Source organism: Cinclus cinclus, chromosome 31 (genome assembly GCF_963662255.1).
Source record: "Cinclus cinclus chromosome 31, bCinCin1.1, whole genome shotgun sequence".
NCBI lineage: Eukaryota > Metazoa > Chordata > Aves > Passeriformes > Cinclidae > Cinclus > Cinclus cinclus.
The window spans coordinates 948664-972629 of record NC_085076.1 but is presented as its reverse complement, the minus strand read 5'-3'; the positions used below and the strand labels follow the sequence as shown (position 1 = coordinate 972629).

Sequence of the window (23966 nt, the reverse complement as noted above, 5' to 3'; positions counted from 1 at the left end):
ACACAGTAGTTGGTTGTAACAACCAATAAGGGTGAAGAAAATTGGCTGTAGATTGTCTTTTTTGAAGTACAGGTGGGTAAAGTGCAGGTGGAGTCACAAAGCTGCTCCCAAACTGTTCTCATGTGCAGCATTAGGCTGTGTAAATAAAAATCTCTTTCAAAGTCAGGGAATGAAGCCTCCAGAGGTTTTTCCTTACAGCTTCTCTGACCTTGTTTGGGTTTCTTATCAGGATCTCACCTGGAAGGAAGGGTGGCCTCCAGCAGGCCTGGATCTTGTGAAAAACCTGCCCCTGCTGATGCCCAAGTTCCAGAAGGTGCCAGTGCAGGTGTGGATGATGCCAAGGACAGGGACTCTGCTGCCAGCAGCCCCAGGTGGGCACAGCTACAAAAAGCTGCTCTAAAACTACCTCAAGAAACCAAAGACTGCCCTTGCACTGAGGAACTAAAGCAGCCTGGAGGGAATGCAGAGGCTTCCTTGGGGCTGAGCAGGGACCTGCTGCTCTCTGCTGCAGCTAAAGGGTCCCTGGCATCTCGAGCCTCCTGTGGGCAGAGCCCGTGTCAGGCTGAGGGGCTTCCTTCTGCTTCAGCAGAGCAGCCCAGGGGCTCTGCTGTTGCTTCAGAAGCAGGTGGCAATGAACTCGAGGGAGCACCTTCGCCCCTGGAAGGAAGAGCTGAAGCAAAGCAGGGCTGGATCACGAGGAGCAGCAAACCAGCACCGGGTGAGAGCTGCAGCTCAGGGGCGCCTGCTTGCTGCAGTTTGGAGACACAGGACAGAGGCTGCACTGGAGATGCTCCTGAGGGCAGGTCAAGGTCAAATGCAAGCAGCTGCTTGCAGGTGCATCAGGATCCTGAGCAGCTGGAGCCCAGAGCTGGCCCAGCCTCCCCGGGGCAGAGGGAGGAGGAGCAGCAGCAGCAGCAGCGAGTGACAGAGGCCACCGTGTGTGCCAAGAACAGCAAAGTCAGCTCCACGGGGGAGAAGGTTGTGCTCTGGACCAGGTACTTCTGCCTGACCTCCTGCATCTCTCTGTGTTCACTGTTTGGCTTCAGCTCTTACTGGATCCTTTCGTTTCATTTTGCCATCCCCATTCTGTGCCCCCTCCCAGTGAACATTCCTCAGTCCATCACTTTGGCCCCGTGAGCAGCACTGGCTGCTCCAGGCAGGGCTGTTACTGAGGCACTTCAGGCTGGGAAAGAGTCCATTTTCCCTTCAAAAAACTTAAAACCAGGCTAAAGGAGTTCTGTTTAGAAATGGGTCCTGGGATTGAGGGTGGCAGGAGGTGTAAAGGAATGAGCCTTGTTCAGGGATTGCTGAACTGGGAACAGGGCTGGGGTTGCTCGAGTCTGTTGCTGGTTTTGGGCTGCTCTCACACAGGTTTGTTTTGCAGGGAGGCTGACAGAGTCATCCTCACCACCTGCCAGGAGAAGGGAGCTCACCTGGACACCTTCCATGCCATCTCCCAGAAACTGGGCAACAAGACAGCAAGTGAGGTGAGTGGTGCTGTGGGACAGGGGCTGGAAGGAAGGGAAGGTGGGGGATGTTGTCATATCAGTCTCCCAAACTTCAATTTGATGAAAAATCATCTCATTTGCAAATAAAAAAATTAAAACCAAACCAAACTCTGTTTTAGTGGTGCCAAAAATCCCATGTGCCCTGGTCCTTCTGACAGGGTTGCCATTGGTATTTGAGCTGCACGTTTGGTACTGGGGTTGTTTCAGTGGCTGCTACTCAGGTCTGCAGCCCCCTGCTGTACAAAGGATCTGCTTTTGTCTCTGAATCCTCCCAAACTGCCACATTTTATCTGGAGGATGTAACTGTTCTTTCAGAGAAAACAACAACTCAGTGCTCTTCTGTTTCTCTTCCTTTATGACTGAATCCTGTATGAAATGCCATTGTGGTGCTGATTTTTTTTTTTTTTTTAACTAAACACCCTGAACTTTGTAATATGAAATTCCAGCTCCATGACATCTCTTGGGTCATTTGTCTCCCTGGATTTATTTCACTTGTTCTGCAGGTGTCCCATAGGTTCAGGGAACTCATGAGGCTGTTCCACACATCCTGTGATGGGAGCTCTGAAGATGAGGAGGATGCCACCAGCACCAGTAACACAGACCAGCTGTCAGATAAAGATCTTCTGTTTTCTGAGGAAGAACCTGATGACTGAGGTGATAAACTACTGACAGCACCAGAAGAGGGGGTTTTTTACCAGTTTGCTGCTATAGAGGTGCTGTGGAAAAATGTTTGCACAGGTACTTGAGACAGCACCTTCCTTTTTTTTTTTTTTTTTTGTTCAATTTCCTGCTGCACTTCTAGCCTGTACCAAACCAAAGGCAGGAAGGAAGAGAACATTCTCTAGAACCTCCCTGGGAAGTTTTGGCAGTGAAATAACAGAATTTATGGACACTGACTTGGCTTCAGGGTGAAGACTGGGCCCAGCAGCCTCTGACCAGAACCTGTAAATATTGTACCTTAAAATGTCAGTTTTCATGTGGAACAAACATAGGACTTTTTCTAAGTTCTCCCCTTGTGCTGATTGTATGTGAGATAGTTACAGTCTGAACTCTCTATTTGTTGTGTGGGCTTATTTTGAACAGGCACAGCAAATCCACTTTGCACAGCTGAAAAAAACCAACCAAAATACATAAAATCAGCCTCCAGAAAAGCAGCTTCCCTCCTCTGCAACACAGCTGTAAGTATCTGGAGTACTTAGACCAGAAGACAGAAGATTTTTGGTGAAATGAGAAGAAAGCACCAGCTGGGCCATTTCCAAAACAATTCCCTTTATTTTGGGAGTGATCTTCAAGCCACTGTCACTTCCCCCAGTAATAAAGGTGGGGTTAGTCTGAATCTGCTTCATCCTCAGATCCATCTGCTCCAAATCCTGTTTCATAGCACTGGGACAGAGTCTTTAGCTCCTCCAGGGCCTCCTGGAAGTCATCCTGTTCCACCCCAGCTGTGAAGAAGCTGCTCCAGCGCCGCACGTTCGGTGCCTGCAGCTCCTGGCACAGCCCTGAGAGCAGAGAGTGCAGCACAGGGGAGCTCTGCAGGGCAGCCAGCACAGGCATGCTCTCAACACCTGCAGGGTGAGAGATCAGGGCTAAATATCCATCCAAACCTTCCCTGCCCTCTGATACTTCACAAGCAGTTGCCTTACTTGAACTCAGCTCTACACTCAAAACTCCTACCCTCTAACACTCCACACTGGGTTGGTTTGTTATTTATGTAATAATTTTTACCTTTGTTAGGGCCTGAACTCTCTGTTGCAGAGTTTAAGGGGCATTTGTTACCTGCTGAGGAAAAGCCCTGAGCTTTGTCCAGGAGGAAACCTCGTCTGGTCAGGAGAGGAGAGAAGAACTGGGGGAAGGGAGGCCGGGTGTCACAGGGCTGCTGGAGCACATGGGATGTGCTGTGAGGAGATGAATAAAGTTACCCAGAGCTCCCTCACTCCCTCCCAGAGCACCCCCTGGCTGTACCCACCTGAAGGCTCCTGGGAAGTGGGTGTGCAAGAACTGCTGGAGCACCTGCTCAGGGCTCTCACAGCTGTGCAGGGGGGACCGGGGCTGGCCTGGGCAGCTGCTGCAAAGGAAATTCAGGGTTTTCCAGCAGAAGCCATCATTGCCTCAGCTGCTTTTTAGCTGTTTTGCTCTAAAATTGGTAGCACTCAGGCACTGGACTGCTCCTCCCTTCAGCTGCCTCTCTGAATGGAGGAACTGTGCATTCCTCCAGTCAAGAATCCGTGCAGGAACTGCAGTTCAAATGCTGATTTACCTGGTGGGTTTCTCTTGGCAAATTCCTCGTAGCACAACAGACTGAGCAAAACAGCAGCTGACCTTTTGCTCCTCCCTCCACGAGGACAGAAGCTTCCAGGGCACATCCTGCTGGTGGGCACTTAAAATATCAAGGAGCGAGGAGCCGGATAAGGCAGGGAAGGGGAGAGCTGCCCACGCAGCCACAACCTGGATTTGGGGGACAGAGCAGAGGCTGGAACACGCTCCTGGCAGTGGGGGTGTGCAGGACAGCTGCAGCACAGCTGGAAAGTGCCCTCACCTTCCTCCCGGAGAAGGTGAGGGAATCAGCAAAGTGCATCATGGAGCCCTGGGAGGAGCAGAGCCGGTAGGGGGCCGTGAGCGTGTCGAGTGCTGCTGCCAAAATCGCGCTGCTGTGGTAGTTCAGGGAGGCCTGGGGAGGAGATAAATGAAGGAATTCCAGGACAGGTCACAGTCACCCCTTCCTTAACCCAGTTTTGTGTATTTAATGTAACCAGATGGCAAACTGTGCCTTTAAAAGAGGTGTTGAACAGTTATGTCAGGGTTGGGATAAGCTGCCAGTGTCTAACAGTAGTTCCAGCGCAGCTGTTTGTTAACAAATGCTTCAGTGCCAGTTTCCTTATCTTCCTTTGGCTCCAGTGAGGCTGGAGTTACTCCAAGCATGGAGAATAATGTAGTAAAAAAGCCTCTTTTTCAGTGCCAACCCTGCAGGCAGCACCCCACCAGAAAGCACAGTGGCCAAGGAAATGTGTTAATATTTTCAAAAGTAGGAAGAAAACTACAGAAATTGAAAGCTGGCAGCTAAGTTCCAGTGAAAGAGCAGGAAAAGGTCTCTGCTGAGCCGAACAGCATCATGAAAAACCACCAAACCCCAGAGCTGCAAAAAGCACTTTGAGAAGGGTCAAGGTGCATGAGCTCAAAGCCAACCACGCTGGGTGATCCCAGTTCAGGACTTACCTCATATTTGATGTATGGAAATGTCACAGGAGGCTGTGGCTTGATTCCCAAACTCCCACTGAGTGACAGGGGGCAGAAGAGAGAGCTGTGACGAGAGAGGTGGGCAATGCCCAGGGCCGTGTTCATCAGTCTGTAAAAACTGTTCTGAGGATCCTAGGGAGAAAAAAAAAAATCCAGCATTTGGAATCTTAAAGCTTGGTTCTTGGTTCTCCCCATTTTTTACTCACTCCCACAGTACTCAGGACTGGAGTCAGGCCCCAGGTCAGGATCCCTTTTCGTGAATACTCATCGTGGAGCAGCTCTGTCACCTTGGCACCAACTCCAGAGAATCCATTGTGAAGGTCACAGAGGACCTGAAACCCCTGTGGGAAACAACGGCAGCATCTCAGATTCTGCTTCATCTTGAGCAGAAAGTTTCTTGAAAGCAAAGGGAGCTTGGATAAAGTGGGAACCTGAAGGTAATCACACTCCTCAACATAGAAATGCAACCGATCTTCCAGCTCCTCAACACAGGCAGGGTCCTGCAGGAGACTTTCACCTTGCCCAAAGGCTTCCAGACAACCACAATCCCTAAGGGAAGAAGGGGTGAAGAGGGGTTCATTTCCCTCTTTTATTCATCCTTGAACGCAAAAATCAGCTCCTGTTTTGGGTTCTGGACTAAACCCCTGGCCATACCCATCGTGCAGGTACTGCCGGATCACGTAGACACTTTTGGGGTGCAGGTGCACGTTGAGATAATCAGACCAGAGCCGCACAGAGGGAGCGTCCTGGGACCCCGCAGGAGCTGCACCTGCAGGGACACACATGGGAGAGAGAGCAAAGGTCCCTTCAGCTCTGAGCATCCCTGTGAACACAGAAATCCGTCTTTTAACTTGTCCAGTTTTTTAGCCCGTTAATGCTCTGACCCAATGTAAGCCAAGCAGTCTCATCCTATAATTTTCCTCCTCTTTGTTCACTAACACCTTGTCCCACAGCAAGGACCGGGGAATTCTGCCTTTGTGGAACACCGACCTCAGCGACTGAACGGAACCCTCAGCGGCCCCACGAACAAACCTGGCCCCGCAACACCGGGATTTCCCTTCCTGTCCCCGGCAGCGTCTCCCTACGGGAACAATCCCGGCGCGGAGATTACGGGGCGCTCGCCTCGTCCCGGGCAGGGAGCGGTGCGGGAGCCGCGGCCGCGCTCACCCTGCAGCTCCCGGGGTCCCGCGGCGCGCAGCCCCCGTCCGAGCCACGGTCCCGGTAATCGGCCACGGCCCCGTCCCTGCGACACAAAGCAGCGGCAGCTGCGGCAGCCCTGTCTCGTCCTGACCTGTCCCGTCCCGTCCCGCACTCACCAGCTCACCGGAGGCTCCGCGCCCGCCCCGTCGGGTCTGAGCGAGCCCACGCCGCCTGCGAACAGAGCCCGGTCAGGCGGGGCCGCCCGGTCACGGCGAGGCTGCCCGAGGCCCCCCCCAGCCCCTGTCCCTCGGTACCTTTCAGCTCCAGCGCCACCAGACGCGGCGTGGGCGTCTCGGGTCCGCCCGGGCCCCGCCCGAACCGGAGCAGCGCGGCCGCGCGGAGCTCGGCGGGCTCCCGGGCGCTGCGCAGCGCGGCGGCCTGCGGGGAGCGGGGACGAACGGGTGGAAGAAGAGATCAGAGCGAGCCCCGGTCCCGGGCCTAACCCCCCCTCCCGTTCCGCAGCTCTCCCGCACCTGCAGCCCCCACCAGTGCGCGCCCACGCAGCCCGAGTAGTGCCCGAGCTGCAGCGTGACCGCCTCCCCCTGCATCGCGGCGCGGCCCCGCCGCAGGAACCGGGAGCGCGTCACGGCCGGGCCCGCCCCGGACGGGCGGGGACGAGAGCGGGGGCGGGGACGCGCGCCAGACACGGCCACGCGCACAGGACACCGGACACGGACACCGGGGGAGCGGAGCCTTTATTGCGCTATAGGGACCCCGCCAGCCGGTCCAGCTGCCGCGGGTTGGAGCCGCTCAGGAACTGCAGCTCCGCCTTCCCGTCCTCCGTGTGCGCTGCGAGAGAGAGAGAGATTGAGGGGTTGAGGGAGAGATGGAGGGAACGGCAGCGGAAGGAGCGGGCTCCGATACCGAGGGCGGGGACAGCCCCGGGCCGAGCCCCGGTTTTTCCCCCTCCCCGGGCACTGACCTTTCTCGTGCTGCAGCCACTTGCGCTCCAGGTAGTAGCCGTAGCAGCTCTCGAACTCCCTCGGGCTGTAGTTGGGGACTGGGATGGGCACAAAAGGGTCCAAGGCGTCGAACCCCTCCTGGGAAGAGAGGAAATTCGGGGTCAGTGGCGGGGGCTGGGTGGGGACACGGCCCAGACGCCTTGGGAGCTCAACCAGAGCTCAGTCATGGAGTCTTGGAATATCCAGAGTGGGAAGAGACCTACAAGGATCATCCAGTCCAGCTCCTGACCCTGGAGACACCCCAACAACCCCACCCTGTGCCTGGGAGTGCTGTCCAAGTGCTCCTGGAGCTCTGGCAGCCTTGGGGCTGTGCCCATTCCCTGGGCAATGCCCAGAACCCTCTGGGAGAAGCCTTTTCCCGATATGCAGCCCAGTCCTCCCCTGACACAGCTCCAGGCATTCCCTTGGGTGCTGTCCTGGTCACAGGGAGCAGAAATCAGAGCTGCCCCTCCACTGCCCTCCTGAGGAGCTGCAGATCCCTGAGGTCTCCTTTCAGTCTCCTCTTTTCCAGCTGGACAGACCAAATGCCCTCAGATGCTCCTCATCCTCCAGACCCTTCACCATCCTCATGTAGCTTCCTTTGGACACTCTTCTGCTGCTTCAGACCTTTCATAGATTGTGGTGCCCAAACTGCCCCCAGGGCTCAAGGTGAGGCTGCCCCAGCCCAGAGCAGGGGCAATCCCCTGCCTTGCCTGTGTGCCTGGCACACCCCAGGACTCTGTTGGCTCCCCTGGCTGTCAGGGCACTGCTGACCCAAAGGTGTGTGATCCACAGAGACCCTGAACAGTGTCCTCTTGGACAGAACCAGGTCACCAACCAAGATTTTTGTTTCCCAATGCAAAGAGGGGAAAAAAAAACCCAAAAGAGGCCGTGACTCACCTTTCCCAGCAACTCCTGAGGAGTGTAGGCTGAGCTGGGTTTGAAGAGTGAGCCAGTCTGGCTGAGGGTGGTCACGATGGCACCTCCGCTCTGGAAGGCAGATCAGAAATAAAAATTCTGTTTGCTGCAAATCCAGTGCTGGTTTAAGATCAACCCCTGAGGCATCTTCTTCTTGGAGGGTGGAGCTGCTGAAGCAAGTCCAGAGAAGGTCACAAGGGTTCCATGATGGAACCATGATGGAGCCCCTCTGCTCAGGAGCTGGGCTGGGAGAGCTGGAGGTGCTCACCTGGAGAGCTGGAGAGGGACTTGGGGCAAGGGATAGAGGGACAAGACAAAGGGGGATGGTTTCATAGTAACAGGGCAGGGATAGATGGGTATTTGGAAGAAATTGTTCCCAGTGAGGGTGGACAGGCCCTGGCACAGGGTGCCCAGAACAGCTGTGGCTGCCCCTGGATCCCTGGAAGTGTCCCAGGCCAGGCTGGATGGGGCTGGGATCAGACTGGGACAGTGAAAGGTGTCCTGCACATGGCAGGGGCTGGGACTGAGTGGGCTTTAAGATCCCATTTTGGGATCTGGATTCTTCAAAAATTCTACAAGATTAACTTTTTATAATGTTCCTGACCACACTAATCCTGGCTGCTCCAAGTCCATGTGAGCACAGGGAAAATACACAACTCATGTTCCCAGGGCTGGCATGAAAACTTTTCTTACCTAAAATGGGTTTCTATGCAAACAAGTGAAATACTTTAACAAGGACTTTCCTATATATCTTTAAATCTGAAGCCTATTCATTCTAGCTCTGAGCATCCAGGGGATTGAAAAAGCAGCAGGAGGAGTTGACCTACAGCAAAATGTTCAGAAGGCAGAAGTTCTCATTAGTTCAAAAAAATCATAACCCAAACTGTCCCAAGGGCTATCAAACACCTCCAGCCCAGGGTCCTACACCAGAGCTTGGCACAGGAATCAGGAAATGCTGCTACAGATTTGACCTGTTCTCATTCTCCTCAGGTGGTGTCACAAACACTGATGAGACACTGATGCTGTGCTCTCCTCCAGAAGTGTTGGACTCATAGCTTTGGGCTTGTGGCACCTTTAATTGCTGGGATTGACCCACACAAAGGCAGAGCCTGGAACTCACCCAATCATTCATCACCATCTTGCGCAGGTTGTGCACGAGCGTCAGCTCCTCTGGAGAAACCTGGTGGAGATTGCCTGCATCACTTTTTTTATTGCCAGCAGCTTCTATCTGAGACATGAATTTCCCTCCCCTCCTTTCAATTAGGCTGGCAGGATCGTGCCTTCAGGCACGTTTTTTTTCTTTGCTTTCCCTTAGCCCTGCAGCATGGAGCCTGAGTCATGCTGCACTGAGCAACACCCAGGCCCTGCCTCTCCAACACCCACCTGCACTTCTGTCTCAGGGAGAGACAGTAAAAATTCAGTAAAAATTGTCTAAAGCACAATCTGAACCTATCAGGCTTCTCCAAAGCCTGAACAATTTCAGGGATCACCATAGGACAAAAACTGAACCAAACACCGTCTCTGCTCCCCCCTGCAGCAGGAATCAGGGCAGAGCTCTGGGGGAATGATGTCTTAGGATTGTTATCCAGTGTTAGCTGCTGCTTTCCCATTTTGGTCAGACACGACAATTCCTCTCCAGGCCTGGGAATCAAGCACACCTCACTTTTGATGAGAAATGTAAACAAAAGTGAGTTGGGGGGAGCAAACTTGGGGTAAATTACTTCATTACCTGAAGCTGTAATTGGAAATTAACCCCCAATATGCAAATGGACCAAACTTACAAAGGTGTAAAAATAACCCATCATCCATTTTTTCGGTGTAGCCCTTGGGGAGCTTTGCCCGAAATGTACCTGAAAACCCTTCAATAAATACAACCACTTTGAATTCCCTTAATTTTGTCTGGCCTGTTTTTAGGTAGCCCCAAAAAGGCATCATCCTCACAGGGCTCCTGTCCTCCTTCCTCAGCGTGGTCTGTCCCCAGAGCGCGTTGACGCCGTCCACGGCCACGAGGAGCCGGAAGGAGCCGCGGTGACTCTGCTGCTTTAACTCCCTCAGCACCACCCCCACGGCATCACTGGCACTCCTGACACGAGCCAGACCCTGCAGAGAGCATAAGGCACACAGCTCAGCCTGCATTTCTTGCTAGGGAGGTGATGCTGGTGTCTTTTGGGCTGCCCTTCCTCAGGCAGAAGGCAAACTGAGGGTCAACAATTTCTTTGTTCCTTTCCAAGGAGCAGTTTGAGGATCAAAACATGGGAATTTTAAATTCTAACTTTGTCCTGGTTTAGGGCAAATTTGGGAGAAAATCTCTGAATGGGGTCCCTCTAGGAAACAGATTCAAGCAACTCACCCCACTGGTTCGGGGAAATACTTCCTCAGAGAGAAGTGGAAAAAAACCTTTCCAAATTCTCTACAATTTTTACAGATCCACCACATCCTCCACAATATCTTTTGCTGATAAAACAAACCAGGACTCATATCTCTAAGATCTTTAGGAGCAACCTGTTTCACAAACACAGCGATGGGATCCTCTGGTACAAGGTGAGACCACACCAGCAGCAGTGGTTGTTCCTTACCTGCTCCACCACTTCCCTCAAAGGTCTTCCCTCCTCTGTGCTTTCTCGTTTGCCCCACGTGTATTTTTTTTGTGTTTTTATCTGTGAGAAGAAAACTATGATTAGCTTGGGGATGAAAGGAGGCAAAGCAAGGCTGGATTGCAGAATCCGGGAGAAGTATCCACCACCAGCAGCCATCCCCACAGAGGGGATCTAAAGTGCTTTTCCTCCAGCACCTGAAGTCCAGCACAGGGCACTGGGTGGGGTTTGCAGCCACAAACCTCTTGCAGGAAACGTTCATTGGAGGTTTTGAAGTTCTTGAGCCAGACAGAGGCCTGCAGAGGCTGATCCAGCCTGTCTTTGTTGTAGGAAGACTGCAAAAGCTCCTTGCAGTTCTTCACCCAGAGATGAGCTGTGAGTAAAATAAAACAGTTGTTTTGGATTTTATTTTAGTCAAAATAATGGTATGAGGTAGGGGTGGTGGGGGTATTTGTGTTGCTTGTCCTTAACATGCAACTCTGGTAAGGCAAGCCTCAGAATCATGGAATGGACTGGGTTGGGAGGGGCCTTAAAAATCAGCCAGTGCCACCCCTGCCATGGGCAGGGACATCTTCCACTATCCCAGGCACCTCCAAGCCCTGTCCAACCTGGCCTTGGACACTTCCAGGGATGGAGCAGCCACAGCTTCTCTGGGCACCCTATGCCAGGGCCTCCCTACCCTCACAGGGAGGAATTTCTTCCCAATATGCCATCTAACCCTGCCCTCTGGCAGTGGGAGGCCATTCCCCCTTGTCCTGTCCCTCCACTCCCTTGTAAATAGTCTCTCTCCATTTTTCTTGTAGCCCCATTAGGTCCTGGAAGGTCACAACTAGTTTCTTCTCCAGTCTGAACAATCCCAATTCTCCCAGCCTTTCCTCACAGCAGAGCTGCTCCCCTTATCCCTCTGGTCATCTTGGTGCCACCTCTGGATTCATTTCAAAGCTCCACATCCTTCCTGTGCTGGAACCCCAGAGGTGGATGCAGCTCCATCCTTACTGGAGACCTCTCCCTGGGATCAGAGGAGGGCACACAGGCCCCAGTCTCTTCCTATGCTTGTTAACAATGGAGAAAACCAGACTGACCCAACCTATGTGTGAGCAGGTGAAAATAACTAATTCTGCTCTACTTTATTTGGGGGTTTTGTGTTTTATGAGCCTTCTCCACTAGGGAAAAAAACAAGGCTAGACTGTGGTGGGCTATCCTACAGTTCCTGAACAACTTCTTTTGGTGTTTGGTGTGGTAACAGAGCCCTGCTTTTCTCACCATCTGGGATGTGCAGCACCAGCCAGCCCTGCCTCGAGCAGTAATGAACCACATGGCACAGGGTCATGGTCTTCCCTGTTCCTCTCTCACCATCTCCAGCAAGGACTGTCAAGGAAAGTCTCTGAAAAACCACTTCAGTTTGAACTTGACTGTGATTCCTCCAGAAAGGGCACGAAGGGAGTTCAGAGCTCATCAAAACAAGGATGGTATTCATCCAGCAAACCTAGAGAGCTCCTTCTCCCTGTCCCCCACCCCACTGAGCAGAGCTGAGGAGCCCCATGCCCTGTGTGCTGACCGACCCTCTCTGTAGCTCTGTGCCATGACTTTGAACAAAGGTCTCCAAGCTCTGAGTTTCCTGATGTGCCCGGAGCCCCTGCACTGACCACAGTCACAAGCACCTCCTGGAGACCAAGCCAGCTCAGGCTCACAACCCTCTCACCTGCACAAATTCCTTGTGTTTCTCTCCATTCTACCCTCCAGTTAAAGGATACAGATCACATATCTGACAGCGGGGTGGGTGAAGTTGGAGCCCTTCAGGTAAGCCAGGAGCTCGAGCGCCGGTTTCCGCACCATCACCCGCGCCTCGTTGAAGGTCCTGATCTGAGAAAGGAGCAGATATGATCAAGCTGCCATGAGCTGGGCAAGCACAGCTGCCCCCAGCCTGGTTCCATCCCTGTCTAGAGTCTCCCAACACCCCGAGTTCTGTCCTGTGTGCCCAGCAGCACCCCCAGTGTTGATCAAGTGCTGCTTCTCCTCAGTGGAAGGACCTTCTTGTCCTTGCTGTGCCTGGAAAGGTTTTCTGGATCAGCTGTTCCACCCTGTTCCCACAGACTAGGGTGGGGGTGACTGGTCTGTCCATGACTCCAACTCAGTGACCTGGATAGGCACAGGTAAGGAATCTGTTCCTGACTCAGGCAGGCAGCTGCTCACAGAGCAGAGCCCAGCACAGCTCCATCTGCCTCACCACACAAATCGGGAGACAAAATTGTTTTGTTGCAGATATAAACTTATTTCAGGAGACAGCCTGCTTCACACAGAAATATAGCCATGGAAAATATTTCTGTAATTCATAATGTGCTTGGATGTTAGAGATGAAAAACACTGGAATGAAGGCTGCCTGAGGTGGAATCCTCAAACTCCTCTGTCACTGCTCTGAGTGGTTGGCTCATCTCTTTTAGATGCTGAAAACAGTGAGGGACAGGAATAACTCTGCACTTCCAGGGGTCCAGGGGCAGCCCCAGCTGCTCCGGGCAACCAGAGTGCATTCCTCCAAGCTGGAATACCTGCTGCTGGAAGCGATGGGGCAGCCCATGGGGGAACACAGCATTCACCTCCTCCAGGGGGATGTTGTACAGACGACCCTCGTGCTGCTCCGTGTGCTTGGCCTGGAAAGGAAAATGGGAATTGTCACACTGGTGATGCTTCTTTCCTAGACACAGGTGCCCTGGGAGAGTGGGACATGGAGGCAATACTCTCTAACTGGGAGGCAGAGCAAGATAAAGCAGGAATTGTGGTCAGGACACTGCTGGCAGGTGTTTTGGAAGAGGCTGAAGAAAGGAGATCCCACCTGGCACTAACCAGTTAAGGGATTTCCTGAGCTTGTGCATGAACTGTGGTGTTTTGGGGGCACCAATGGCTCCATGAATTTGCCTCACCTTTCACCAGTCCCCCCAGACCTTAACAGAGGTGTGACACCCTTTTGAGTTACCTGCTGGTGTCACATTCACTTTGTTTTGGGACAAAATGATGTTTTCTACCTTAAGCTGCTGCTTCCCAGGAGTAATTCCCATAGTACCATTTGGTTACTGGGTTGGAGGCTTAAAAATGCAAGTTTTTCTTCTGGAGCAATAATTTCCAGTCCCTTGTGGTGGCCTCAGTGATCAGGGCTATTCCTCCACTGGACTTGAATCCTGCTGCATTTTTTTCTAGTGTTTTACCTGCAGGTCTCACCATATTGACAGTAAGAAGCTGTTGTCAGTGGGATCTGAGAATTTAATGCCTGCTTTTTCCCTTCATTATTCTCTTTTCCTCCCATGCAATACCTGCAATGCACTTATTTCCTCTTGCTCAAGTCATCCATTTTTGTGTCTTGTCTAATTAAGACAGTAGAGACTACTCTGCAGCCCTTCTTGTGACTTTTACCAGTTTTATGTTAATCTTTGAAGCTTAGATCTTGTCCTGCTCTGCTTACTGCATTTTTCCATGGATTTAAAGTAAAAATACCTTCCTTTTTATTCTTGTCATATATAAAAACTGGCATGCACAACAACAAATATAACAATTTTCTTGCTTTCTTTTCTTTGCGAGCATTTTTACATGCAGGTGTGACTTCTGCCTGTTTGGCCAGGAATATTTGGCTTTTCCCAGTTCTTGATGGACTTTTCATCAATTGATACCACTGCTGGTATCAATTTTCTGGCCCCAGGATTCTTGTTATGGCTCCCTTCCCTTCTTCAGACCAGATTTGCAGCCTTTCAGCAAAAAATACACCTCTGCTCTCACTTTCTGCCCCTTCCACTCAGCAACTACCCCCTGTTCCACATCTCCCTAGGAAAGGTTCTCCCAGGACAGGCAAGGGTGTCCTGAACTCTGTGGTTGACCTTGGCACAGCTGCAGGATTTGAGGAACTCCTGATGTCTAGGAAGAAACTGTTTGGTAACTTCAGCAAAGGGCTGAGCTGCTGGAGCTGCCAAACTGGGCTTCACTGGTCAGGTAATCTTTACAACAGGAGGCAAAATGTTCAATCCTGCCTGTTCAAGAGGTGCCCTGCTCAAAGGAGGCATCACCTGAGAACTATGAAGTGACACTGCAGGCTTTTCTCAACCTGATTTCAACTCTGGATTCCCTGGAGCTCTCCCACATGTGCCAGACACAGACCAAGAACACCTGTGGTTTTCCATGGCTCAAACAAGAGCAGGACTCCAGAGCCCATTTTCATTCTCAGCTTCATCCCTGACTCGCTGCATGACTTTGGGCAAATTCCTTCACCCTCCTACACGATGTGGGTCAGTGTCTTTATCCTCATGTTTAGTCACTTAGAGCTTTGCTCATGGAAGGATACACAAACTCTGATGAAAGATTTCACGTTTAGGGGCTTTGTTAGTCCCATTTAGATAGAATTGTCTGGTGCAGGAGTTGGGGTGCACCAGGGTTTGCTGCTGGAGTGACCCAGCGAGCCCGGGGAGGGCTGAGCCGGCCAAAGCTGTGCCAAAGCTCAGACACAAGTCAGAATGCCAGAGCCAGTTGCTTGGCAACCAAAAGGCAGGCACAGGACAGTGGAGACAATCGTGGCCATCTGGCCTGTGCTGTGCAATCCATGGAGACACCGGGTCACGTGCAGCAGATCATCTCCTGCTGCTGTTTCCATAGAGACCCCGGAGGAATCCGCACCCAGAGACTCCAATTACACAGGCAGCAGAAAAGCACCTCAAAGGCTTATTCCATTCATTTATTCCCTTTCATTTTGTGCTTGAGACAGAGAATGTGAGGCTGGAATTGTGATGCTGCAGAGCTGTGCTGAGGTCATCTGGGGTGTGGCTTTTATCCCCTTCACAGCCAGCTCAGGGAGGCTTTTCCAGGGAAGAATAACCCTGGAGTTGAAATTAATGGTGGCTGATGACAAGCTAAGCCACATCCCAGCTTCTGCAATACACTCTCATCTGTGCAGCTCTGGAGAAGGGGTCAATACTTGTTCTCAGGAGCCCTCAGGCAAAGAAGCCTCATTCTGCCATGGCTGTTCCCCTGGGGCTGGATCCCTGGCTTAGGTCTGTGTACCCCCTTCCCTGGAACAGCACAGTCTCAGGCAGCAGTGCTGGCTCCCAGCACGGCCCCTGGTGGCACCCAGGACTGGCTGTGTCCCCAGGAGGGACAGTGGTGGCAGATACTCACCGGGTCACTCTCGCTGGTGTGGAAAACTGCTTGGGGCCTTTCTGGGACACCCTGGTTGGACACGGAGCTCAGGCCATCCCTGCGTGATGTGTGGAGGGCACAGCCACGGTCCAGCTGAGGGGAGAACAAGGCAAAGAGACATAAAAGCTCTCAGCAGCCACGAATTGCTGGTGAAAAACAACCCAGGAGTCTGTCCTGAGTGCTTGTGGCTCACGCTCTGTGATCCTGCCAAGGCACGTGCAACCCAGAGCTGAACTCTGATTGCAATTAGAATGAAAACTCATCATTAGCATGGAAACTCATCACAAAAACCCACATGCTGTAGAACCAGATTTCACATTTAGATACCTGCACTGAAACCATTCCCACCCGAGCCAGTTCCACCTGAAGCCACCTCAGTGAGCCAAGCCCTGGACCTGAGTTTTACCCTACAAAATTCCTTAAGATCCCATATGCAGCCACTAAGGCCTCACTGCTGGGAAGTGCCCACCATGTTTCTGCCTACACTGAGCAGCGGCAGCACCCTGAAAATTCAGGCTGTCTAGCAATCCATAATCACCTCAATTAGTGCAGCTCTGCCCACTACTTGCTATTTATAATTACACTCCCTCACTTATTTCCCTGACTGTGTCCCTGCATCCAGACTCTGGCATTAGGATACAGACGTGGCTGAGAAACCAAAACAGCCAGCTAAGCTGATTAATTCATTTTTCCCCAGACAGACTGCTGAAGCCTGCCTGCAAAGCCCAGCCAAAACAGGCAAGAAAGTGAGCAGTGGCAGGACAAGCATTTTATTATGTTGTGGTGAAAGAAAACACAAACATTTGTCAATGATTTAGAAAGTGCATCCTCCAGACAGGCTCTGGGAGAAGCTAAGAGCCCCTCACAGCACTGACAGGGCCAGTTGCAGCTGAACAGAGCCAGCAGTTTCCTATTTTGTCTGTCTGGGTGAGAGCAGCAGAATGCAAAGCTCAGAGGCAGGGACAGCTGTCTCAGCTCCCCATGGCATGACACAGCTCTGCTGCCAACCCAGTGCTCCTCAGGGGGCCACTGCAAAGTCACAAGGGCTCCAGTGAAAGGGGGATTACCCACATTCCAGATGCCTGAATCAGTATTTGGACACTTGCCCTCCTGTTAAGGAATTAAACCAGTCTGGACCCTCTGGAAAAAACAGCTGCAGTGCAAATAGGGAGATCACCCAACACATCTTGTTCTCACCTTGCCCCTTTCCTCCTCAAATCCAAATGATCCTTTAGGATGGCTTACTTGGCCATTTTAAACTGTTTAGTTTAAAATCCACAGGAGGTGACAATTTACAAGTTTGAGCAAGGCACAAAGATGCCAATTTAAAACATGAATAACTACAGAAGGTGACTCTTGTCACCTGATCACCTAGAAAATGCCAGCCCTAAGTCACTCCCAGCCTGGAATCAGAGCCCCTCTCATTTCCCTTGAGCATCCTTGAACAGGGTGCCCAGAGAAGCTGCGGCTGCCCCTGGATCCCTGTAAGTGTCCAAGGCCAGGTTGGATGGGGGTTGGAGCACCCTGATCTAAGGAAGGTGTCTCTGCCCATGGCAGGGGGTAGGCCTGGATATTGTGTGAGGTCCCTCCCAGCCCAGTCCATTCTGTGATCTCACATTCCCTCCTCCTCAAGCCCCAGGTGAGTGTGTGAGGGCTGTGGGCTTTGCTCAGCTGCCAGGGAAGCTCCCTGCTCATCCTTTCCCAGGCGTATCACACAAATCCTTGTCCCTGACCAGTGCAATGGTGAAGGAAAATGAAGCAAGGATGACCTTCTTGCTCTATGTTCAGATTTTGGGGATGTCCAGATGGAGCCTTGAGCTGAATGATGTTTCCTCAAACCAGTATTAGCAATCTCATGTTTTAAAAAGCCCAAACTGAGCTCAGCAGGACCTGGAAAGTCTATGGGACACAAGCCAGCTCCTCATGAGTTCTTTGAAGGAAGTCACAAGTGTGAGACTAACCCAGTCTTCTGGTCCTGCAGCCAAACACATTAAAGTTCTATGTTTTCCATCAATACAGCACATCCCCTCTGTAAATGACTCCACCTGTCCCCTGCAATTACATTGTTTCACACTGTCACTTGCAGCCTTAGCATGACAGCTCTTTTCCAAAACCCCCTGGAACTTCCAGGTGCTTTGGAACTTCGCCTTTGCGGGCTGCGGCTGTGGAAGCAGCTCCCAAGCACCTGCAGAGAGGGAATCGCTCCTGAGGTGCTACAAAGTCAACACAGGCAGTGACTCACAGTTGTCCCGACCTCCAGAGATGCAGACTTGCATTACACCAATCACTGTTTCCATTTACAAAATCCACCGGGGAGAGAATCCTCGTTTTAATCTGCCTATAGATGGCTCGGAACACCCCTGCTAAAGCATTTTATATCTTGAGTTTAAAGCAGCAAGGTGCTCCTCGGTCCCTCCTCCTGAACAAAAGCTCAGCATCGATCCCTCGGCTTTGGAATGCCAGAAACACCCACAGAGCTCCCTGGCTCCTCTGCACAGCCACCCCCAGCACATCCATCAGGCTCTCCAACCCCCCGGCCCTTTTCTCCAGGAATGGGGAGCAGGTCTCGGGGAAAGTTTCCATCTGCCAAAGGCCAGGAGCGGCCTCCCTGGGATCCCTGAAATGGCAGCGAATTATCACGTGGTGCCCGGAGATGAATCGAGAGTCCCGAGCCATGAGGTGGAGCTGTTCCCGCACGATCCAGGGATCTGGGAATGCCGGGCTGTTCCCGCACGATCCAGGGATCTGGGAATGCCGGGCTGTTCCCGCACGGTCCAGGGATCTGGGAATGCCGGGCTGTTCCCGCACGGTCCAGGGATCTGGGAATGCCGGGCTGTTCCCGCACGGTCCAGGGCTCTGGGAATGCCGGGCTGCTCCCCTGCGTTCCAGGGCTCTGGGAATGCCGGGCTGCTCCCGCGCGTTCCAGGGATCTGGGAATGCCGGGCTGCTCCCGCGCGTTCCAGGGATCTGGGAATGCCGGGCTGCTCCCCTGCGTTCCAGTGCTCTGGGAATGCCGGGCTGCTCCCGCGCGTTCCAGGGCTCTGGGAATGCCGGGCTGCTCCCCTGCGTTCCAGGGCTCTGGGAATGCCGGGCTGCTCCCCTGCGTTCCAGGGATCTGGGAATGCCGGGCTGTTCCCGTGCGTTCCAGGGCTCTGGGAATGCCGGGCTGCTCCCCTGCGTTCCAGTGCTCTGGGAATGCCGGGCTGCTCCCGCGCGTTCCAGGGCTCTGGGAATGCCGGGCTGCTCCCCTGCGTTCCAGGGATCTGGGAATGCCGGGCTGCTCCCCTGCGTTCCAGGGATCTGGGAATGCCGGGCTGCTCCCCTGCGTTCCAGGGATCTGGGAATGCCGGGCTGCTCCCGCGCGTTCCAGGGCTCTGGGAATGCCGGGCTGCTCCCGCGCGTTCCAGGGCTCTGGGAATGCCGGGCTGCTCCCGTGCGTTCCAGGGCTCTGGGAAGGGAAGGACTCTTAGCCTGAGCTGCAAAAGGCAGCTGCAGCCACCCTCAGCCACATCGCAGTGCTGGAGGGGAAAAGGCAGCAGTAAACAACACAGCTGGAACTCTTTTCCATGAGGAAGCCATTCCAGACCAGCACCATGATCTCTGCTGCTGTTTAGGGTTTAAGGAGGATCCCAGGATAACACAGGGCTGCTGTGAGTTGGGTATCACTACACTCACCTGAAGCACTGAGACATTTTTTGGCTCAGAAAATGGAAAAAAGGAAAGGTGCTTGCCCTTTTGGGTGCTCAGGTCTTGGGCCTTGAGGGTTCTCAGGCACTGCCCAGGCTCCCCACAGAATGGGCACAGCTCCAAGGCTGCCAGAGCTCCAGGAGCCTTTGGAACTCTCAGCACAGGGTGGGATTGTTGTGGTGGCCAGGCAGGGCCAGGAGTTGACTCCATGATCCTTGTGGATAATGGATTTCCACGATTCTATGATTTTTAGCAAAACTCTTCCCACCAGCAGCACAGGCTTTGTGCAAGGCTGGTGGCTTCTTCCTCTGGACATTCCAGCCATGCAGAGCAAGTTGAATAATCCCTGTTTTCTGAGAAACATGTGAATGGAAGGTCCAGGATCTCAGCATCCTGGTTTCAGCCAGGCTCCCTCTCCCCACACTCCTCAGGGAAATGTGGAAATGCTGGACCAGCCCTTTCCCTAGCCCACAATGGGAATTTTCAACCCCAGCTCAGAGGAGCCACCAAGGTTTTAGCCGACAAATGTAAGAAGAACCTCACTTTTTACAGCTGTAAATTCTCATTCCAGGCCGTAGGAAAGCTGAAATATTGGAAACAGCACTGGGCTCTTACAGAACTCACCTTCAAAGAACGGCAGACGAGTCCTTTCAGACTTCTCAGCATTTTCCTGCAGGAACAGAAGTGGATATTTTAATTGGTTTTGTTATGCCTGATTATCTTATGCTGGGAGAGAACTGTTTGTGTTGAAAGACCTTCATGACAAGGCACACAAATAATTCAGACCAAGTGTCAGATGCTCTGCAGTAACACAGACTGGTAATCAGCATCACTTGGCAAAAAAAAAAGCTATTAATAAAATAATAAAATAAAAACTATGCCATTGTAAAAATTTCAAATAGCTTAAAATAACTATTTCATTTAAAATTTTTAAAAACCTAATAAAGCATAAATAAAGCTAATAAAAATATTCTGTTAATTATGTAGCTTTTTTTCCCCAGAAAAAAAACCCCATTACTTTGTAAATGAAGGTATTTCATTCACCTAGTGAGGAGAACAGTCTTCTGTTGGGATTGACTGGGAAAGGAATTTTGACTGCAGCTGTTAAGAGATGTAAGAGCTGCAGCAGTGATTACTGTGAAGGAACTGGAATAATGCAGAGACTGAAGGTGCTTCTCTGTCTCCAGCTTCATCCTAATCACTAACCAGTTTTTACTGCTCAGCCAACCTTGGCTACAGCAGGAGGAAAAACCCAAAACAAAACACTCAAGCAGTTGTAAAGCACAAATAAAGGCAAAGAGTGAAGAAAAGAGGTTTTGCCACCTCTGCTAGCAGCCAAGGCCTTTTTCATAGAACCTCCTGAGGAGAAAACACTGACAGAACCTAACAAGGATGCTTTGAGAATTCTGAGGTGCAATAAGTTGCATTCAAAGGGAGTATTAATTACCTTAATTCCTCAGGAGGAGCTGCTGCCTCAGTGGAATTGGTGGTTACCTGCTGCTGAGAAAGACAAAGCTGGTTCACCTGCACAGAACAGCATTGCCACCTGTTACTGCAGGGAGTTAGAAAACAACCCCACAGGGGAGGGTGGGAACTCTGCTTTCATTTGTTCAACTAAAATAAACACGGGAAAAACAACCCCCACTCCTGCTATTTCAGGAATGAATGAAGATCTCATCCTGCAGAGGAATTTTTGGTTATTTTACACTGCTTGCTGGTACATGCAGCACAGCAGGGAGAAATCCTGCTCCACGTGGGAACCCATCCCATTGGTTTCACATCAATTTTAGCTGTAAAGAAAGCAGGGACGGGATAGCTTCTATCTCAGACACACCTAGGAAAATTAAGGAGTCAAAGACTGAATTCTGTTAATACTTTTAAACTTCCTGATCGTTTTAAAAGAAAAATTCCTGTTATTTTTTTTTTAAACTTGCTGCTGACTTCTTTTAAAACCTGCTGCAACATTTGGGCACCCCAAGCATTCTGACAGAATCCCTGAAAGACCAACGCAGCTGTGGGGGCTGCTCTGGGGCTCTGTCCCTGAGAGAGGAGGTGGAAACCGCGGCCGCTCCCCTCAGCGCACCTGGGCCACGTTCAGAGCAGCCCCGGGGACGCTACGGGAACATCACGCGTGCATTTCTTGGTTTTACCACCAAGAATTACGCAGACAACCCCACAGGTGCATTTGCAGCCATCCATCAGTGGCCAGAACGCCTCCAGATTAAATAAAAACAACCCCCGGTCACTGCGGACCCGGACCGAGCGCGGCCCGGCCCCCCCGGTGCCTCCCACGTGCCGCCTGTGGGCTCCGTTCCCCATTCCCGGTTACAGCCGGGACCGGAGCAGCGCGGCCGCGCTTGGTCGCGACCCCGATTAAAGCAGGAGGGCGCGGCCGTGCCCCTGAGGGAGCCGCAGTGTGACCGAGGGGCCCGCGGAGCCCCCGCACTCACCGGGGCCGCTCCCGCCGCCGCCGCAGCCCCGCGATGACGCGACCGCTACGGGAGGCGCAGAGGGACACGGGGGGCGCGGCCGGGGGGGGGCGTGATCGCGTAGGCGTGGTCAGAGGGGGCGTGGCCTCCGTGCCGGTGTTTCTGTATCAGCGGTGTTAATTTGTTTAATTAATTTCATCCCGGCCGGCCCCACCGCGCCGCGTTTGGCGGGTGCAGCGCGAAAGCTGCTTGAGGTTTGTCGCCAGGTTTCGAGAAATGGATAAGTTAAATCAGAATACCGGGATGGGTCGGGCAGGGAGGGATCGCTGTGACTCACATCTGGTTCCACCTCCCTGCTCTGACAGGGCCATCCCAGAGCACAGAGCACAGGACTGTAGCCAGGTGGGGCTGGGATAACCCCAGGGATGAGGCTCCACAGCCTCTCTGGGCTCTGCTCAGGCCTGGGCACTGCCCAGGGCAGAAGTTCTGCCTCCTGTGCAGGGACAATTGCTGGGCTCAGTCCCTGCCCGTGGCTCTGGTGCCATTGCTGGGCCCCGGAGCAGAGCCTGGGCCCTGCTCTGCCCTTCCCTGCACTCAGGGACACCCAGGGCTGAGGGCCCCTCCAAGCTGGGGCTCCTCTGCAGGCTGAGCAGCCCCAGCTCCCTCAGCCTTTCCTGGGCAGGGATCTCTCCAGCCCCTTCTCTGGCACCCTCTGGAATCTCCCTGTCCCTGCTGTGCTGAGGATGCCCGAGCTGGACACAGAATTCCTGAGGTGCCTCCCAGGGCTGGGCAGAGGGGCAGGATCATTCCCTGCCCTGCTGAGAATGCTCATCCTGATGCCCCCAATATTTTGTTAGACTTCCAGGTCAGTGCTGGCTCAGGGACAAGCCTGGTTTTCATTCCTAAGGAGTCATCTGGATCTTCAGTATTGAATTTTGCATGCATAGTGCAAAAACAATTTGCTGTTCATGGTTTCATTGATCTGGGGAGACCTCAGAAGACCTTCCAGGATGTAAAGGGCCTACAGGGAGATGGAGACGGACTCCTCATCAGGCACTGTAGTGATGGGACGAGGAGTGACAGGTACAAATTGACAGAGGGAAAAGTTATGTCACTCATTAGGAAGAAATCCCCCTTTGTGAGGATGGGGAGGGCCTAGCAGAGGCTGCCCAGAGAAGCTATGGCTGCCCGTGGATTCCTGGAGGAGTCCAAGGCCTTGTGTGATCTGGTGTAGTGGTAGATGTCTCTGCCCATGGCAGGAAGGTTGAGACCAAATGACCTTTAATGTCCATTCCAACCCCTTAACATCCCATGATTCCAGATTCACTGAAAGATTTAATGACTCTGAACTGAGTCATTAAACGCAAGAGCGTGGGTGTGGCATTCAAGAAAAGGTGGATTTGTGTATTAAAAAACCCCACCTGCATCACTTTGGGGTAAAAAGCTCCTTTTCCTTTCCCATCCTTTCCCTTTCCGGACCACATTTCCAGGTGGGCGTGGCCCGGACGAAAGAGGCGTGGTTTAATAGGCGCGGCTAAAATGTGGGGCGTGGTCAAAGCAGGGCGTGGCCAGGCGTGACCGCCTCGCCCTTTGCCCGCGGGGGTGTGGCCGTGGTGGGGGCGTGGTCTGGCGCTGAGCGGGCGTGGCCGGCGGTGGGGGCGTGGCCGTGCGCTCGCTCGCGGCGGAGCAGGAGCCGCCGCCATTTTGGTTCCGCCGCCTCGCTCGGCTCAGGCCCCGCCGCGGCGGCCGCTCGGTCCCGGTCCCGCCCCGGCCCCGTCCGCGCCCGGGCGGCCGCGGGGATGCGGCGCGGAGCAGCCCGTGCTCGGCCCCGGCCGCGCTGCCGCTGACACGGTGAGGAGCGGGCGGGCGGGCGCGCGGGCGGGGACTGGGACCGCCTCAGGCCCGCGGCCCGGGGGGAGGGGAGGCGCGCCGGGATCCGCCGCGGGGCCGCCTCGCAACCCCCCCTCCCCCCGCATCTCCTCCGTATCTCTCCCGCACCCCCACACTGCATCCCCGCTCCGGGCTCGGTGGCGGGCGCTGGGTATCCCCGGCGACGGCGGGGGATCCCCGGGGGCGGCGGGGGGGGATCCCCGGCAGGGCCCGGGGCGCAGCATGGACCCGGACGGGGAGCGGGGCGGGGGTGCCTGACAGCCGGGGCTGGGCCGGGGAGTCCCTGAGGGCCAAACCCGCATCGGGAGGCACCGGGGGGGGATCCCTGACAGGGACCGCGGCGAGGGGCGGGGGATCCCGCTGGCGGCGGGGCCCGGTGACAGGAGCGGCGGC

At 53.4% G+C, this 23966-nt stretch overlaps 4 protein-coding genes across 14 annotated transcripts in view; 2 read left to right on the top strand and 2 right to left on the bottom strand.

The window, feature by feature from the left end:
• Positions 1 to 2619, top strand: part of LOC134055340 (GON-4-like protein) — a 30503-nt gene extending 27884 nt beyond the window's left edge. For both annotated transcript variants that reach the window (XM_062511633.1, XM_062511631.1), the window contains 3 exons: positions 230 to 995; positions 1385 to 1487; positions 2012 to 2619. In XM_062511633.1, the coding sequence (XP_062367617.1) occupies positions 230 to 995; positions 1385 to 1487; positions 2012 to 2161 (1019 nt within the window). In that variant the 3' untranslated portion in view covers positions 2162 to 2619. The remainder of the gene's footprint in view (positions 1 to 229; positions 996 to 1384; positions 1488 to 2011) is intronic.
• Positions 2620 to 2756: 137 nt separating this feature from the next.
• MSTO1 (misato mitochondrial distribution and morphology regulator 1) lies at positions 2757 to 6624 on the bottom strand. 4 transcript variants are annotated; one of them, XM_062511636.1, is made up of 14 exons: positions 6416 to 6624; positions 6197 to 6320; positions 6059 to 6113; positions 5910 to 5985; positions 5775 to 5823; positions 5397 to 5511; positions 5174 to 5291; positions 4949 to 5083; positions 4722 to 4874; positions 4045 to 4176; positions 3766 to 3953; positions 3475 to 3573; positions 3285 to 3403; positions 2757 to 3073 (listed from the first exon to the last, which is right to left on the bottom strand). In XM_062511636.1, the coding sequence occupies exons 1-14, from the start codon at positions 6488 to 6490 to the stop codon at positions 2835 to 2837; spliced, it is 1677 nt and encodes a 558-aa protein (XP_062367620.1). In that variant the 5' UTR covers positions 6491 to 6624; the 3' UTR covers positions 2757 to 2834. The 4 variants fall into 4 exon arrangements, with proteins under 4 accessions (XP_062367620.1, XP_062367621.1, XP_062367618.1 ...); XM_062511637.1 differs by having other exon boundaries at positions 3475 to 3570; XM_062511634.1 differs by having other exon boundaries at positions 4949 to 5291.
• On the bottom strand, positions 6577 to 21737 carry DAP3 (death associated protein 3). 4 transcript variants are annotated; one of them, XM_062511640.1, is made up of 14 exons: positions 21705 to 21737; positions 20702 to 20778; positions 19879 to 19924; positions 15547 to 15660; positions 12942 to 13043; positions 12150 to 12258; positions 11659 to 11751; positions 10638 to 10768; positions 10378 to 10458; positions 9743 to 9901; positions 8922 to 8981; positions 7784 to 7873; positions 6865 to 6982; positions 6577 to 6731 (listed from the first exon to the last, which is right to left on the bottom strand). In XM_062511640.1, exons 3-14 carry the CDS (start codon positions 19918 to 19920, stop codon positions 6646 to 6648), a joined length of 1185 nt encoding a protein of 394 aa, XP_062367624.1. In that variant the 5' UTR covers positions 19921 to 19924; positions 20702 to 20778; positions 21705 to 21737; the 3' UTR covers positions 6577 to 6645. The 4 variants fall into 4 exon arrangements, with proteins under 4 accessions (XP_062367624.1, XP_062367623.1, XP_062367625.1 ...); XM_062511639.1 differs by having other exon boundaries at positions 20702 to 20751; positions 21705 to 21736; XM_062511641.1 differs by having other exon boundaries at positions 20702 to 20754; positions 21705 to 21732.
• Positions 21738 to 23402: 1665 nt separating this feature from the next.
• Positions 23403 to 23966, top strand: part of ASH1L (ASH1 like histone lysine methyltransferase) — a 67038-nt gene continuing 66474 nt past the window's right edge. For all 4 annotated transcript variants that reach the window (XM_062511650.1, XM_062511649.1, XM_062511648.1 and 1 more), the window contains exon 1: positions 23403 to 23534. The gene's annotated coding sequence lies outside the window, so the exon portion shown is untranslated. The remainder of the gene's footprint in view (positions 23535 to 23966) is intronic.